The 18611-nt window shown below is 38.9% G+C and overlaps 2 protein-coding genes across 4 annotated transcripts; one reads left to right on the top strand and one right to left on the bottom strand.

Moving 5' to 3' along the window:
* The first annotated feature begins 6156 nt into the window (after positions 1–6156).
* Positions 6157–9053, top strand: LOC108666660. Of its 3 annotated transcripts, none has more exons than XM_018153579.2 (4): positions 6157–6542; positions 6914–6981; positions 7779–7880; positions 8617–9053. In XM_018153579.2, exons 2-4 carry the CDS (start codon positions 6918–6920, stop codon positions 8742–8744), a joined length of 294 nt encoding a protein of 97 aa, XP_018009068.1. In that variant the 5' UTR covers positions 6157–6542; positions 6914–6917; the 3' UTR covers positions 8745–9053. The 3 variants fall into 3 exon arrangements, with proteins under 3 accessions (XP_018009068.1, XP_047740299.1, XP_018009067.1); XM_047884343.1 differs by having other exon boundaries at positions 7779–7898; XM_018153578.2 differs by lacking the exon at positions 6157–6542 and having other exon boundaries at positions 6623–6981; positions 7779–7898.
* Positions 9054–15121: 6068 nt separating this feature from the next.
* On the bottom strand, positions 15122–17744 carry LOC108666657. Its single transcript, XM_018153576.2, has 6 exons — positions 17629–17744; positions 17338–17479; positions 16842–16932; positions 16543–16727; positions 16063–16153; positions 15122–15348 (listed from the first exon to the last, which is right to left on the bottom strand). The coding sequence occupies exons 1-6, from the start codon at positions 17696–17698 to the stop codon at positions 15226–15228; spliced, it is 702 nt and encodes a 233-aa protein (XP_018009065.1). The 5' UTR covers positions 17699–17744; the 3' UTR covers positions 15122–15225.
* Positions 17745–18611: the final 867 nt, after the last annotated feature.

The following is an 18611-nucleotide window of genomic DNA, read 5'->3' as shown; positions in this document are numbered from 1 at the left end:
ATTACCCTCAAACTTAACCGCATGCCTACGTAACAAAGCTCAAACATGTGCTTTAGTCACAATGATTCAAAAATTTTCTAACATTTCGTTCACATTATTAATTATGATTGGAGTATCGTGACTTGTTTTCCCATTAAATCTTCTTCAAATTTTTTACGGCACTTGCTAGCTCTGACGCCGCTTCGCAGATTTCGACTGCAGCGCACACTCCATCGATTAAGGCACTGAAAATATGCCAAAATGTTCATCATCCAACAAACCTTATTTCTTTCATTCGAAAGGTCAGATAGCTGACATATGCATGATTTTATCAATTCTGATATATTATCAATATTTTTAATCAATTCTGATCTAAAATTCTTAAAATTTGGGAAACCTGAAGCTTTCATCGATTGCATTCTTGTCGACTACTCCTGCCCATACCGTCTCGCACATCCGGTGCCTCTGGACTTCTCTCGCTAGTTAGGACCCAAAGCTGTGAATGAGACAGTGTTCCCTGGTGCTCGGTTGACCAAAACACATGGTTTCTTAATTCTATTCGTACTTTTATGGTAATATATATTTAGAAAAAAAAATAGTCTGTTAATTAGTCACCCCACATCTGCACGTCATACTCGAAGAAATATTAGTTTCTTCGGTGGTATCCACGAAAATTCGGAAAAAATAAATTATTTACAGAGGCTAATAAAAGAGCAATGACCAGCTTATGAAACGTCCGTGCCAGTACTTGCTGATCATGCTTCTTAATAAAAGTAGAGTGAATTTTGTGGATCGTAATTGCAAACAGGAGCTTCTGTGTAAGAATATATGCATCACGAACACTTACTGTGGAAATTAGTAGTCTTCTGAGGCACCCAGCACCAACTGCATAATAGTTTTGTTCCCATGATAGATACCTTATCGTCATAGCAGGTTATGCTTTGCTCGGTGAATACTCAGCTTCCACGGCACCGCATCGACACTTTTGGCCTGGTTTGAGTTCGGAATTTCCTGCCGCACTAATGTTAGCACCTTTTTAAGCATAGAAACCTCAAGTCTTGACCGATTTGTTTCTAATAGATTTCAGAAATTTTTATTGATAACGCGCTCTAGCGTCCTCAAAAGTTTTTTGTCGAGTATTTTTTTTATATTAGCACGCTGAAGGCTATGTTAAGTCAAACTTTTCACGCTTGAAATCTTCAAATCTGAACCGATTTTGTTCTAAGTAAAATCATAGCTCATTATTCACATTGCGCGGCTGCGAGTGTCGTCAGAATTCATTTGGTCCGCTTTGTTTTCCTTTAACGAGCAGCGCAAAGAATTTGCTAGTCAAATTATTGTGAGCCGGATGCGTCTTGCGGCAATTGGGACTGCGTGACCTTTCGAGTTTCCCGCGCTTCTCCGGATCAACGCCGGTAAAGACGGAAGCAAGTGACAGTAAATCACGTAAGTCGTGGCGTACTACGCTATACAATGATGCCAGCTTGCACAATACTTTTATTCGTGGTCCTGTAAGCTACATACACATGGTACGTTGCATCCATGATACGCTACATCCGTGACACACTGCATCCATGATGCGCTGCATCCGTGATGCGCTGCATCCGTGATGCGGTGCCCCCATGATAAGCTTCATCCATGATTCGCTGCATCCATGATACACTGCATCCATGACACACTGCATCCAAGCCATACTGCATCCATGACACACTGCATCCATGATGCACTGCATCCATGACACAGTGCATCCATGACACACTGCATCCATGACACACTGCATCCATGACACACTACATCCATCACACACTGCATCCATCACACACTGCATCCATGACACACTGCATCCATGACACACTGCACCCATGACACACTGCATCCATGATACACTGCATCCATGACACACTGAATCCATGACACACTGCATCCATGATACACTTCATCCACGACACAGTGCATCCATGACACACTGCATCCATGATACACTGCATCCATGACACACTGCATCCATGATACGCTAGTTCAGTGCCTCGCTTATGCCACTTTCTGTGGCCTACTCAGCCTTATAGCACATTTAGTATCTCCTACTGCAATGGTTTATAAACTTTGCTATCGAGTGGCACTTGGAAGTTTTGTACAGCCGCCATGTACCATAAAATATATGCCTGCCGCGTATCATCATTATTCTATATTAAAAGAATCTCTTCAGTATTATTTGCATTATATCTGTATTAATGCGCTAATAAGTTACGTATTAGGTAGGCATGATGATCAAAATTCAACTGAGGCAACAGTGGGAAATCACTTCCATATTTTATGTTAAGCAGCGATTATTTTTTAAAAGTAAAGCAGACCTAACTAGAAAAAGTGCATTACCCCATAGAATTAATATACCCCTGGGATGACCGTCAAGTGCCGCTGGTGGTAGGCACCAGGCTTGCCACGTTTTGAGAACCACTGTCTAACTGCACCAGAACCAAATGGAAACGACCGATCTAATTTTTAACAACTATTGTCCAAACTAATTGTTTCCGACTACACGCCTCTTGTTTGATATCAACATGGGAAGTTAGTGGTAGTAAATGGGAAGTTATGCACATTGCGGCTTCACTAATGACACTAAATATTCGCTCAACTACTTAGCGGGCAAGTAACTAATATGGCATTTTGGAATTTCCGACAAAAAAGGCTCCACACATACTCGGTTGTGTTTGAGGCTACTTTTCATATCGCTTGTTTGACCTGGTGCCTGGTGGAAACCCTAGCTAGAGTCACCGGGTCGGATCCATTCTTGAGCATTCAGCTTCTGACGGTCTGGGCTTCGAAACTGTGTGCACAGGTAATAATCTGTACAATTCCATCATTACACAGTATCTCAGCCAGCGGCTTACGGTAGGGGTAGTCTCAACAGAAGCTCGACTAAACTTAACTCCCTGGAGAAGTTCGATCACCAGGGCTTGGCACTATTCGATCACTAGACTTCGCGCTATTCACTATTAGTCAACGTCTTGCAGATGAGGGAGTCAACCTGACATATTCTCCATGATTTCCGACTTAACTGTTATATATAGCTAGATTTTAAAACTAACTTATAAGATGTTTTAACTGTCTCTAATCATGAGGCTTACCAATCTCTGTGTCGTTGTTGTCCCAACAAATAACTGTGAATCATATTTTTTAAATATTGTCACAATAAATAACGTATGGCAAATGAAAGAACAATTAGAGCCGGGAGATTACTATGTACGCACTAAACTTTTATATTCTCCCCAGTCCACAAAACCAAACACTGGCCAACGTGTGCATTAGTCATATTAGCAGCGAGAGCGAGCGAATGGCAGTGCATACGCCCGCCTAGACTAACCCATTAATGACGAGAATTATTTTCTGAAATTTTTTTTGGTTCTTTGTGAGAATATTATCATTTATGATGGTAATAAGCAAAAAATATGTTCATATATTTATTTTTCGTTGTATGTGAAAAATTATAGCTTGGTTCCATATGGAACCGCTCGGCATTAACATAAAGTTTCTTCAAACAACACTTTTTCCGATAGTAAATCAAGCAAGGCTGTTCATAATCGTTAATACGTAATAGTATACGTATTCATAATGGACAATACTGATGATAAACCAATCATGGCAGAACACAATTCAATTTTAGCATAGAATGCTTCCATTCATTCAAAATGAGTAGGAAGGTTGCCCATTTTACGTATGTTTGTGGGTGCGTTGTCAACATTGTTTACGAAGCACTGCATTTGCAGTGCTTCTGACGTCTCTTTACTGGCCGATGTTGTTGATTGTTGTATTGCACTTCATCAAGGATCGAAGTAGAAGGGTGCACTATAGACCCTGATTGTTTTATTTAGGGTCTCCTGCATTATTGCATTTCCTAACAGATATTTTTCAAAATTTATTGCAATAGCCATTCTTTTTTTCAAAAGTTTTTTGAGAAGCTAAATTAAACCAGAATAGATATCACATATAATATGTTGGCTTGGGACCAATTGTATCATGTTTATGGGACCAATCCATGTTCCAGCCCATGAATAAGTTTCTTTTTCTATTAGATCCGCCGATTGGCTTCAATATCAGAAAACTATCATCTGATTTATCTGCTGCCCAAAGTTTATAACTAAATCTCACGGGCTAGCCACGTATATGTCGTAGTATAATGTTGCCATGTCGACCACAGTTGACTTTCTTCTCTGTCGATAGTCATTGTTTTTACATTTGGTGATTACTGTTGCTGCAATGACTATTCTCGACAGGCGAGCAGAATTGCTAGTGGCTGCATCATCTGAGTTATCTGAATCTCAGTATGTTTCGTTTGTTGCTGCTTCTGTGAAAGGTTCAGTAGCAAATATTTTATCTTCGTGTTATTCTTTTCTCGAAATCTCAATTATTTCATGTGACGATCTGCCAAAAATACAACTAGAAAAAAGTGACTTGGATGAAAAATCGTATAGTGTTCTACGTACCTACTTCCAAATATATCAACTTTCGGGATATCAGTAGTTACGTATGAATAACTTCTTTGCACTATGTACTCAAACGAATTCTGTTAATGATAAATGTACGAATGCAGCCAGGCACCTATGTAACTGTCCCAGTTGACCAAGTCTCGACGCTGGACACCAGTGCGGCTACACGTGGCTCAGCGAAGTCTCCCTGGGCGATCTGTCAGGGTTGCCTACCTAACATGGATGTGGGAAGTTTGTTGACAACGCCTCGTTCACATTCGTCCTATTGGCTCATTACCCATTGCTAGCAAGTTCATGTCATATTCTTTGAGAACTGAACGCACGTTCAGCTCGAATATAGGGTCTGTTGATCGATTACTTAGATGTAATGGTCATAAAAATCATATTTTTTAATCGTGATGCCTTAGTTGGTGGATGTACGCTTCCATTTTCGAATTGTAACGTCAAAACTAACTTCAGTAAAACCTGTTAAAATACATAGAATGTACAGCGACAGCAATAAACGATTTTTATTGCTGAACTACGACTATTTGCAAATAAATTAGATGTACTCTTTGGTTTGCAACAGCGTAAAAATCTAGGTAATGGAAATAACTTGGAGATGTGTACCCATGCACGTTGGAATTTTAATTTGCTAACTAAACCCGCACTCGATAATGTGAACGACTTTATGGTGCGAGTCTCTATGGTGACTCGCACACTATAGACGCTGTTGAAAAAGTTCTTGGTTTTATCGTACGGGGACGTGGAACACTTTTTTTAGGACTCTTAATTAAGCGATTATAGATTAATGCATTAATTAAAATATTTTAATGTGACTTTGACTGGTGCTAAATGCTGAAATACTGGTACTCCGTATTCATCAATAAAGTTGTTGTTTCTTAGCAGTCTGCATCGAGAATGGGCGGGGCTTACTAGTAGAAATTAGGAAGAGATATCACAGGCCTGCCATTGACTGCGTCAACGTAAACTTATTGAATATTATCGATCTATTCATCGTCTATAATAATGGGCCATTTTATCGTATACATTGCTTTGTTTCAAATCGAGTACGAAAAATCTTACTATTCTACAGCTCTAGACAGTAGATTGATAATGAAGCTTTCTATTTGTATTTCTGATGCCACAGCTCGACCAATCAGACGTTGACACGCGTCAAGTCGCGTCTACAATGTGAGCACGCAAGAGACGCCATACTGCGTTTTGCCACCGTCGCGGATAGATGAAACTAACTTTTCTCCGTAGAACGTTGTGTAATACTGTGACGTGCAGATTAGTGACATAGTGGAAATGTTAGAATTTTTGTGTGTGACAAGTGCGTTCTAAAATGGCGAATTACTTCGGCCAGGCTCACTATGTTTTCTCCCTTTCATTGCCGAAGTATTCCCTCCTAGGCTCGTAAAGTCTCTGAGTTAGACAAATTAGTACACTATCAGAACAAAATTTTGGCCGTGTTTTTCTGTGTTCAAGTACTCATTGGTGTCATGGTGTGTAATGCAAAATGTCATTGTGTATGCAGGTATTGTGTACCTGGGGCGAATCATGATAGGTTTACTAACTGGCGAACCAAACATTTTAACCAGACATGGTTAATCATTGTGACGTATTTATTACATTTGATTATCTCGACACATTAAAGGTCAGATAATGCTGTTTCTTAATCCCTAGGTGAATGCATGTTATTACACGGATAAACTATGTTAAATGAGAGGCTTGAAAACATTTTTGCGTTTAATAGCTGCTATTAGGTAAAGAGATCTTTGTTTCCTCCAGCGCATAGTGACAAAAGTTAGTAAATCAAGAGCGGCAGCATAATCTAATTTCAAAGGCCAGCGAGTGCGGTAGCCCAGACGGTCAGTCTCAATCCCAGCACACGCGCGTAGTGGAAACGCGCACGCCAGTTTTCAAGTCCAGTCATGTAGCTTATTAGTCTCAGACTCTCAGGCCAATCTCAATCCTTCAGAATCAGTCCCGTAGTGGAAACGGGCCTTTACGCAACATTACTAATGCCTTCAGGAGGCAAATTTTTTGTGGCCCTAGGAAGAACAAGGAAGCGAAATGAACGGAAAAACGCTGGAGGTGAGTGATGCGTTCAGAAGCTGGAATATTCGGAATAATTTGTTAGGTAATTGTTACACAGATAGGTCATATTAGGGAATTCTGTGAATGGAAGTTTAATTCTTTAATACGTTCACGATCGACATTTTTCACGGAACTTGTTCCGTCCCGAAATGTCGTTATTAAAGAATGGTTTAGTTTTAGTATATTTGATCTAATATGCGTGATTATCTAATATTATGATTATATACCTGTTTTCACATGCATGTGGAATTTTGAAGGCCTATGAGAAGTAGCCTAAATGAAATGTGCTATGAAATATGAACTTTTTTTTCACTGAGCTTTTTATGAGGCTGTAACTACACATACCTAACGTACGCTATTTACTTCGGGAATATGGCGCCAAACCCCACGCCATACATTCCTGGGCCTCATCGCACTACTGAACCGAACACTTCCCGTGAGTAATTTCGTGTTCGAATGATCTTAATCCTCATTTACTCTTTCAAAAAATTTAATAGGAAGCATAGTTGCATTAAATAAGTCAGCAATAACCATTGATTTGTTAGGAAAGCAAATTTGTTGATTTAGCCACGAATTATTTCGCTGTAAAACCCTACTGTGCTTGAAATGTTCTTTTATATTCAGATATAAATCTTGAATGACGTCTCTTGGAACGCCTTGGAGCGGGGAGGCTAGGAGAAAAAATAAGTAGAAGTTAAGCCATTATTTTAAAATGCAATCAAGAAATCATTAATTAAGCCGTGTGCTATTTCTACTTGTCGTTGCTTCAGTTTCAAGAAACAGTTCCAGCTTTGCTTCTGTTTCGTACATTAGATTCAATTGGCAATTGCTTACAAAATTATTCGGTTCCCTTGTTAGATTCTCTAGGTCAATGAGCTAGAAAATTTACCGGGTCGTGGACGCGTTCCTATAACCATGTTTGAATTTTATTAATTTTATTTTATGACTCTATGCCACTGATTGGAAGATTCATTTATATTTTAGCCTATTCATTGTATTATTTTTTATTCCGTAAAATTTAGTTAAATGTTCGTACACACGATGACTTAGATTATGGACAGGTAGTCATTTTCTTGTATAGATGATTTAAAGCTTCTTTGCATCCATGTATTGAACTTTGTGTTACTCACATGCATTTCAAATTTTAGTTGAAATACTCACAATAAATGCGATTCTGTAGTTTAAATGTCGTAATGTAGCATTACCTATTGCCAACATTTTTTGTCTCGTCAGGTCCCACGGAAGATGGGCTTGATGCCTTGATCAACCGAGTGAAGAGGTACTGTTCGTGGACCTACCCCTGCCACCTCCAGTTCATCATCGCCACCTCCTCGAGTCAGTCTCAGTCAGAAGGTACTAGGTTGTCGAACGATTTGACAGTGCAGTGAAGGTACAATGTTTCCTCGTAATTTATTCAAGTACAATGATATTAATTATATGGTGCCAAAATGTCAATGGAATAATTACAAAAATTTCATATTGATCGAAGTTAAAGCGCAGGGCTGCTGACTCAGAAAATAAATTTTTAACGTTTTGCGTATTTTACGGTATTGGCAACTTAGAAAGACGATTAAGAAATTAACTATTGATGTCTCGCGAGCACAGGAATTTTAATTAGGTGGATTTGTGTCACCCCGAACGGCGTCATAATTAGTTTCCTTATTAGTTTTTACACAGACGACTCGTTTATGTGAATTGAATCAGATGGACGCTTATTGTCGATTGCCTGAAGCATTATCATCTGCGAGCGAATGTCTGACTACTTTCCAAACTTGGTGAATAGGATAATTCGCGCTCTCTAAACTCGGTAATACTGTAATAATACGTATATTTTCACAGCACATCGTTATTCATTCAAACTTTTCTTGCCTCTTATGGGAAATAGCAAATAAGTATTACACTGTGATATTGAGGAACTAATATTTAAACTTCGTCGAAGAGCGTTTGTGGTTCTTGTTTCAGATATTTGGCTTCTTTCGTAGAATACAACTTCCGCTTCGTTTTTAGTCCGCGTTATTTTCTAGGTATGACTCCATTGATACAAAATACAACAGTAATGATTCTATTGCAGAAACAGTGCATGGTACTTCTGCCGAAGAACCAGAATTTCACCTCGATCCCGTGGAGGGCATGGGTTCATTTTGTGGCAGAACTGCTTATGTCCTTTCGAAGACCGCGTGGCTGCTTGCGCAAGACTAGACGTCAGCGAGGACTGCCCTGCACCAATAGGAAGCACCAAGACTTCGCTCCTCAGCAGTTTAAGTATACTCGCTGCAAGTGCAACGACTGCCGTGAAGTGACGCTTGCGATGCACGGCAAATTTCTGAAGACATCTGGTGATTGGGAAGCTGAGACGCTTAGTTCCAATTTCTTTGATCGACAATGACGGAGATATACTATATGCGATCAGAATGATTTAATCGGATTGGGACTACATGCCTATGGGAACTACACGTTTGAATTCTGTTAAAGCTGTAGTATGTGTTAAGATCTGTTTATTTGACTTTAAATACGAATTTGTCCTCTGATGCATGTCAATTTGAGCGGCTTCAATTACTTCTAAGTAGAGATAACATTACATCATTGGACAGTTACCGTTTTCAGGAAAGTCTTTTAAACAGCAGATACTTGACTTTAATCTTTAATATGTACACTAACTACTATTCAGAAATATTATCCTGCTTCGACACATTTCATCTCCGGAGTCACAGTTTTTCAGTAAATAACCATGCTTAATNCTTTAATATGTACACTAACTACTATTCAGAAATATTATCCTGCTTCGCCACATTTCATCTCCGGAGTCACAGTTTTTCTGTGAATAACCATGCTTAATGCTTATCGATCCTTTGATGGGCAATTAAGTTTACAATTATGTCATTAAAGTCTCACAAAAAAGCTCGCAACGCCTTCCATTTGGACGCCAAGTGAAAATCTGTTCTCACCAAGGATGAAAGAGCTACTTTGGAGGAGAAGTGACATCCCATAGACGAAGAGCGGACGATGCCAGGGCTGAACTGAATATTGATCATAAATTCAGTAATTTTGACATCCAAGGCAACAAGTAAGTTGGCTTTTAATGAAGAGGCTGAGAGTAACTGAGGGATCTTGCATAATGGAATATACCTAACCTAACCGCCCGGAAGAGCCTGTTGAGAAGAGTGACTTCACGCGCTCTGAGTAATCTTTAACGACGAAATGAATTCCGTGCACCATGATCCAATTCAAATCTTGTGAGAATGTACCAAGTTTAAATAAAATGAGCCTGTCCGATTACATCCCGAACTTCTTTTCGGCTCATTTTAAAGAAGCTTCTCATCAAGAGGAGTCATCTCACCGCTATGAAGGTCTTCCTGATAACTTTTCTGTTTGTACATGATTTCTTATTGCTTTGATTTCTGCTAACGACCTTTGTTGTATTTTGGAGCTCTCTATATGGTAGGATGACAATAGGGATTCAGTTAAAAAAAGCTAGGACTACGTATATGAGGCTGACCTATCTCAAATCTGCGGCTGTATTGCGGATATGATTAATGCAAGGTTTTCCTTGGCATGAAAGTTAAATTTTTGAACATTATTTCGGTATGTATATGAATCAATGTTATTTCACATTGACCGACCTTCTGCGCAATGGCCTGGGATCATTTGACTAACTAAAAGAAGAGGGATGAATATTAAAAGTTCATCGTCAAGTGTTAAAAATTTTTACCCTACGAGTGCAGCATCAGTGTATGTAATAGTTTTGTCGCGTTTGCTTCGGTTTCGTTGCGAGACGAAATTTAGCAAAATGATATCTTACGAGTCCCATCAATTTCGTTCAACGAAGTGAATCAGTTTATTTTGTGTTACAGTTTATCAGTGATGCTAATGCCAGAATCGCGTACCTTAGGTGATAATAGGTCGTAGGGAATGATTTATAATACAACTAAGGGAATGACGCAATTTGATTGGTTATAAATTCAATCGTTTGAAAATCATTCCGATCACTCGAATGAATTATTAATGTTTAAGTATTCTAATTCATAAATTTATAGAAATGATAAAGGATTAGACGTTGTTTTCATTGTCAGCAGTCCGCGAAGATAAGAGAGATCTTCAGAAGGAAACCCTATCGCTGTCGTGGAAAAGTACGTATTTTTATCGGACTTTTGATGAACTGAGCAGATCAGTCACGATAAGAGTGTGGGTCACATGTAGACCCATGTAGAACGGTAACGAGGCTAGGATGAAGGCTACTTTTCATTACTAGTCTAAACTGAAGGAAGGACAGCTAATTATAGTTTAGCGGATACCGTGGCGACTCACTGAGGAACTCCGGCTAACGCTTAGTTCAAGTCCATCGGGAGCACAAGGCCATGCATTATATAGTTTTCAGTTATTCTGAAAACTAGACTCGTTCGTTGCAGTCCAGTTCTCGCATTACTTCCGCTATGGCACCCTTTTTATTAAAAAGTTTAAATTTGAATATCTAAATTAAACTAAACCCGCAACTGTAATCTCAAACTTCAAGAGATTTGACCTTAAAAGTGCCGTGAAAATTCATGCCTGACTAACTTCTGAGAAAGTACGCTGCTGACACCTGCCGATCACCAAAATTTTATATTTTGCCGAGTTCTTTTCAGTACAATGAAATCGATTATTAATAAACACTTGCATATTAAAATACCTTTTATATAATCTTAACAAGAATGAGCGTCTCTTTAATTGTTTTGGAACTTGCTAAATGGAGCTGATAGCTCACTGGAACGGTTAGGAGATAAAAGAGTGTAATAGATAGGTTGAAGGTAGTCTGCTGAAATTTCGACTGCAGTGGGAAGTAACTGCTGGCTCCTCGATCATAGTTTTATACATATAGTAATTTTAATTTATAACTCTAAATAAACATTCACAGATTAAAGAGCAGTAAATTTTTAGTAGATAATAGTGACACGATTGGTTGCAATCGTTCAAGTCCAAACAAAGCATTACTTCATAGCTGTTCGCATCATTCATATAGGTCATCTCAATCGATTAGACAAAATAAATTGGCCGAAACGAAATTATTTCCTTCTTATTAAACTTTAGTGTATAGCTTTACACAAATTGAAAAATTCAATTTAGAAAACTATTAGCTGATTGAAGGCATTAAACGATTGGAGCATAAACAATCTGTTGCTACTGAGAATCGAGAGAAATAATAATTTACTAACGACCTGAAATAAATAGACAAAATTCAAACATGACCTCATTCACCTTTACTGGGAGAGGATAGCTAGCGAAGATTGAAGAGACTATTTAAAATAGTTGCCTTTAAAAAAATCTGAACAGAAAATGTCGAATCTCGGATTACATATGTTGTGCCTACAGAGAAATCCGGAGATTGCAACACGCATGAGTGAAGCCTGTTACTTTCACTGTACGTGCGTCAACTGCTGCCGACCGCGCCTTGCAGGACTGAGTGCCGTTACCGTGTTTGTGAGTGCGCTGCTACGAGCTAACCGACATGTACATAACTGAGTTTTGATTCCGCACTCTACACGCACTGAAGCTCACAATTGCCCACAAACCGGCGCCCGTAACTCCTTGCCGTACTTGTTCCTGCGTAGGGGCTCAGGCGCCGATTTTGCGGGGTTACCTCAGATGTGCAATTAGCCCTCCAATTGTCCTCTGGATTTCAAGCCAATTTCTATAACCGATACGTAGATGATACTTTTTTGATTTTTAAGCATCCTTCACATGTGGGCCTGTTCTTTGACTATCTTAATCTCCAACATAAATCTATCAAATTCACCATGGAGCTCGAATCAAACAATAACTTGTCATTCCTTGATTGCAAAGTTACCGAATCTGATGGCCGTTTCCAAACTTCTGTTTTTAGAAAATCGACCTATACCGGCTTAAGCACCAGCTTTTTTAGCTTTTGTTCCTTTCGCTGCAAATTAAATGGGATCCAAACATTGATAAACTGCGGCTTTCACATTTGTTCTACTTTTCTAGCCATGCACTCTGAATTTGAATTGTTGCGCAATATCTTTTCACAAAATAGCTTTCCATCGCACCTGGTGTTTACCCAAATTAAGAAGTTCAAGTCCAAGCAATATACTGCAGTTGTTCTCAAGTGTGACAATAAGAAAGTTGTTTACTGTTTTCTTCCCTACTTTGGCCCAGCATCTGAAGCTATGTCAAAGGAATTAAAAGTTTTATTTACTAAATATCTTCCGGATGTAAATCTTCATGTGTTGCTAGTTAACAATTTTAGAATCAGCTCGTTTTTCAGGTTTAAGGATACCCTACCTGTTCTTATGCGATCGTCACTAGTTTACAGATATAATTGTGCGCAGTGCGCATCAGCGTACGTCGGTATGACGTCACGCAATTTCTATACCTACTAGGCTGGCTGAGCATAAGGGCAGGAGTTATAGGACGAGGAACCTACTTGCACATCCACCTCATTCAGCTGTACGTGTGCATGCTGAGCAGTGCAACACCTCTGTATCCGATGATGGTTTTAATATTCTAGCTTCCGCATCCGGTGTTACTGATCTACGTATTTTAGAATCCCTATATATATTCAAGCAGAAGCCTAGTCTAAATGCCGCTTTTAGCTCCGTTCCTCTTGAAATAGTAAATAGATAGGCCGTTCACTAGCGTTAATTTCATGTCTTATTTATTTATTCTCCGTTTTAAAACCTAACAGTGCCTTTTACTCTACTTATTGATTGTATCTGTGTTTCTAGATTTGAACTTCTTCTGAACTGAATTTTGTGAACTGACGATGGAGCTGAACTCCGAAACCTTTTCTCTTATAAAGATATGGTGAATTTTTGTGGTATTGTTTTTGCTTTTAAATTCCTAGTTAACTTGCGATTTCAGCAAACAAGTGATTTCAATGCATTCATAATGATGATGCATAATGCATTCATAATGATCATGCACAATGCAGTCATAATGATGATGCACGATGCAATCAAATATGAACGTAATCTTAATGACATCGAAAACTGAAGTCACGAGCTTCCTGTTCGTCAGTATTGCTCGCCTTAAAAATAATGTTAAAAGTAGGGTAACATGGGGCAGCGAGCCCACTGCGGGTCACGGGCCCATAGCGGGTTTCTCGCTAAGTATGGCAGATATTGTTCCGTGTTCTCTACCGCCGGTCGACAGTTTCACTGGGATGAAGTGTACGGATTTACGTTTTGCTAAGTGTTCGCGTTATTAATTTATTTGTGAATAACTGTTTTAGACCAGATAAAAGTTTTTACTGCTAAATAAAACTGTTTCCGATTATACTGTAGATGAAGCTTTTGAAATTACTGTGAATTATATTTTGAAAGTAATATTTATAGGGATAATTTTGAGATCAAGTTTAGACTATTAGGTTTTAAAATAAAATGTTGACACGATATAATGATAATGTAATGATTTTAATATAATGATTTTAATGATACCTAGTGGGGCAACGGGCCATGCACGCGTGACACGGGGCAAAGCGCCCATGGTGAAGTCTCGTGTTATACATCATTAGATTTGTCTCAATGATCTTTTCAAAACTAGCTTTTTGAATTACAAATTACATTTCATATTGCATGATTTTTTGATTTGCCGCCTCAAGGCAGCAGGTTTAGTTTCTAAATATGCGTATTTATGATCCCTTATCGAGTTATTGACTCTTGCCTTGCCAAAAGTTGATTTCAGTCAACACCAATGAGCCAAAAGTTGATGATCGAGTTTTTATGGTGTTGGTTGAAATCCAGATTAGGTACGAATTCTCTGCACATAATATCTGTATTATGGACGAAACTGGAACAAAGTTTTTTTCTGATCAACTAAATATTTTTTCCTAGTCATGGATACATTTTTTCATGTCATGGACAAATTTTTTATCGCAAGGATATATTTTTCAAGTCAAGGATACATATTTTTATGTCAATGAAATATTTTTCTTCACGTCAGTGATAGATTTTTAAGGCCAAGAGTATATTTTTTTCAAGTTAAGGATATATGATTTTTTTGAGTTGTTAATAAATGAATGAATGTCATATTTTTTTATTGCCCCACCCCTTGGCAATGGTCCCATTTGACACTTTTTACAAAATAGTTTTTCATTAAAAACTGAATAACTTTATAGGCGTCTAATTACCATCATACATTCCTCATTAGTTATACCTTTAAACAAAACAAAGAACCACCTCGTATCAATTAAAATTTCGTCAAAAATTTAGTTTAAAAAAGGGGGGGGCGCGCTGCCCCATGTTGCCCTATATACCCTCGTCATAATTCCTCAGAATAATTGATATTCAGGTAAATTTTTTAGCGCAGCAAAAAATATTTAACAAAATAGGTTAGATAGTTTATATATCATTTCAAAAATAATGTGTTATAAGAAAAAAAAATCAAATTATTACAAGTGAATAAGGCATATTAGTAATTTTTAGTTAATTTCTTTTCAGGACCTTTTTGAACAAATTATTACTCTCAATTATGAAAATGTTTTAATTGGAGGGAAAGTTGCTATAAATATCGGCAATTTGACCGACTTATCAAGTTATTGACATGGGTATTATGTTGGCAGCATTTTCTATTATGTAATTGCGGTTCCAAAACGTGAAAGTGAAACGTCTGTGATATCGTTTGGAATCATATATTCTTTAGGTTATCAAGGCAGGAGGTCTTCTACTTCATGCAGCACTTGTCGAATGTCCTAATGTCCGTCCTGGTCTCCGAGCTCCCCCTGGTGGGGGCGGTCGCCCCTGTAGACGTTGTCGGTGAGGCAGCCCTTGGCCACCGACCTGATCGAGTTGTCCGGTAAGCCTAAGTCTGTAATCTTGGGAAAGGAAAAAAATTCATGGTTGAGCATTGACGTGCAAGCAATGAGTATGATTAGAGTTAACAAAACCAGAAAAAAAGTTCTGCAGCTTTGGCTGCGCCTGAAAATTATAAAAACTTCGTTGACGCTAGTTATGTTTCTCATCTCGCCGATATTTCCTGTTATAGCGACATGGTGACCCGCAGTACACAATATGGTGACTCGTGTACGCTAACTTGAGGATGCTGCTTAACTCACTCCAGGTTAACTTGCTGCGGTGAGTTAAGCAGCATTTTCAAGTTAGCGTACATAAAAGAAAAAAGCATTGAATTTTGGAACATGTCGCTGTCGATGTCACATCTATGCAACCAAGTCACCGCTATAATTCACTTTGATCTTTAATTACTAGTCACAGTGAAATAATTTGATTACCTGCGATTTCACACAGAGCACTCGGTCATTGTCCATTGAGCGCTCTGAATATTTTTACGACGCATCTTCGATTTCAGATACAAATAAACAACACAAATAGAACAATATAAAATACTTGCATTATAATATTGTTACAGCGATACCTTATGTATTGCCATCATTATGCCAATTTTTTTCACACACACACACAATTAATATTTTATTGCTGTAACGACCATCACGATGCGCTCGCTAGCAACAAAATGAAAACTCTTACTAGGACAGACAAAAAAGACGCGCACACTTCTTCGGTTTTCTTACCCTTAAAACTCCTCCGAGATGCAAATAAATGCCGCCGTTGGTCATATAAATCGGGTACACGCACACGGCCTCCCCGGCGTACTGCAGGCCCCTGCGCACCAAAGACGCCATTAACCTTCACCAGGCACGAATCCACGCTGTACGAGGTACGTTTCTTCACTTTATATGAGTCACGTATCCTCATCATGTGACACAGATCCTTACTTCTAAAGACCCATCTCTTAGCGTCAATATTTTCGTATCTGTGCTACCTAAACAGAGCTGTTATCTGTTATTATCACTCGTTTAATCTTATTTACACTGCACAGCTGCTTCAGTTTTTGGAGGCATTTATTTTTTCTCATAAAGTATCTGATTGCTTACTACACTCATCATCAGATGTGTAAACGAATTTCCTCCATATCCTAACAAAGGCAAAATTGAACCAAAGCATTTATCTATTCATCGAATATATGAGTTGAATTATAACACAAGACGTACGTGAAGAAAGTCCACGGCGTTTGTCCACTGATGGAGAAGGAGGACACTTTCATGTCTAAGTTTGCGACCGTCGGGACGTTTGTGTTGCCTTTGAATTCATTGCCCGTCCTGTTCTCCCCCTCGTAGAGGTTGTAGTAGACGTCGTCCAGGCCGTAGGGGCTGCCCGCGTACCGCAGAGAAGATATCTGCCAGGCGATAGTAGTTAATGCTGATACATCCCTTGTGATACATACACTACGCGTTTTTTCACATTCCTATTTATTAAATGCGATCTAGTTATAAATCCTTCGTTAGCTTACAGGGTAACTGGAAGACAGGTTGTAGCAGTGGTTGACCCCGCCATAATTAATGCTAAATCCACTGTAGTAGCGCTCACTGCACATGATCCATCTGAAATGAGGATACAGCAGATTTCAGATTTAAGACACACCGAAAGAGAAGTAATAACTCTAACGAGAATTATTAATTATATAATAGCACATTGTCAAAACATCAGATGAATCAGATAGGGCTAAGTTTTCAAATGCTACTACGAATAGAAGTAAAAAATCCCCCCTGATCGAATCTTCAGTTCCACGATCAAATAATGAGTTACACGCATGCAGTTACTGTAACTCAGAGGTGACACTGGAGATTGGAGAACCAACGGGACACTCAACTTGATGATAAATTTTTAGGTCTATGGAAAGAGTTGCTTGAACTTCCCCCAACACCATCCAAATATTCCTTCTGTTTTCGATTTATGCATAATACTCCACCGAAACTCGAATATATCGTTGAAAAATATTCACTCACTGTCCAGTTAAGCAGATGCGTTTAATGGTGAAATCATCCAAGCCCTGGACGCTGAGGTCGGGGGAGTAGTCCAGGAACTCGTGGTAGGGGCCGTCGGGGTCATAGTCGGTGTAGGCTTTCAGGTACCGCAGGTCGGGAATGTCTGGGGTGATGTAATAAATTCTATTAGTAGAAATATAAATAGTAAGTTTTGTAAGTTTCTTCTAAATTCTGAAATACAAATGGCGTAAAATCCTACTTCTCCAGATAATCTCCAGTTAATCCCCAACTAGCACATCCAAAGGTCCTCACCGATGGCCAGCGCCGTGAAGCAAGATATCGCGGCCACGAGGGCAGGTAAGACGCGTACCAAAGATCCCATCTTCTCGACTGGTGACGTATAATGCAGCGGCTGGACGAGATAGCTGCTTCAAGTACCTGTAGTGCGACATGTGGGCGATGGCGCAGTTACATATTCCATTATATCTTTCGGTATCACATCGGTGCGCAGGGATACCAAATGTTAGAATCTAAATAGATTAATGTCAGGTATGCCGCTGCATCAAAGAATGATAAGCATGAAAAAATCAGCACGTGTTCCTCGTGTGAATCTCTCACAATGAACGTTAATAAATCATCACAAAACTAAATATGGCACTGCGGATTCGGAGTTTCTGTTGAAGATATATGAAGAAATTCCTTGGAAATAGTTGCCTCTAATTGCAAATGTGGTCATTTTATCTCCGAGTGCTAAGTGTTAAATCCATTTTTGTTCCACGACTCGAAATTGGTTACTGCCCTCAGGTGGTCATAGAAGTTATGGTAATCGCACCTTTATGGATCTGGTAGTGGGCTGAGCCCGGTTTTTAGTGGGCTGAGCCCAGTTTAAAAAAACGACCTTTAGTGGGCTTTTTCAGCCCACTTTAACGACCATAAGGGTCATAAATACCAGAAACCAGTACCATAAGGGTTACCATAAGGGTCATACTGGACCATACCAGAATACCAGAATACCAGAAGTGGGCTAAAACCTAGAAAAACCCAGAAAACCTAGAAAAGTCGAGCCCACTCGGAAAAAAACCTAGACAACCCAAAAAAAAACTAGAAGAAACCTAGAAAAAACCTAGATTCATAGTAAAAAAAACCTAGACTAAGTAACTTCAACAAACAATCATCAAGGTTAGGTCCAGTTAGGTCAAGTTTCTATTATTTTTCTATACAAAAAAAAAACTTTTCCTAACCAACCTAACCTCAATCGACTCTGAAAAACGCAAAAAACAAAAAAAAAAAACCAT

The sequence above is a fragment of the Hyalella azteca genome, unplaced genomic scaffold, assembly GCF_000764305.2.
Source record: "Hyalella azteca isolate HAZT.00-mixed unplaced genomic scaffold, Hazt_2.0.2 contig15246, whole genome shotgun sequence".
NCBI classification, from domain to species: Eukaryota; Metazoa; Arthropoda; class Malacostraca; order Amphipoda; family Hyalellidae; genus Hyalella; species Hyalella azteca.
This window is presented reverse-complemented; position numbering and strand designations above follow the sequence as displayed.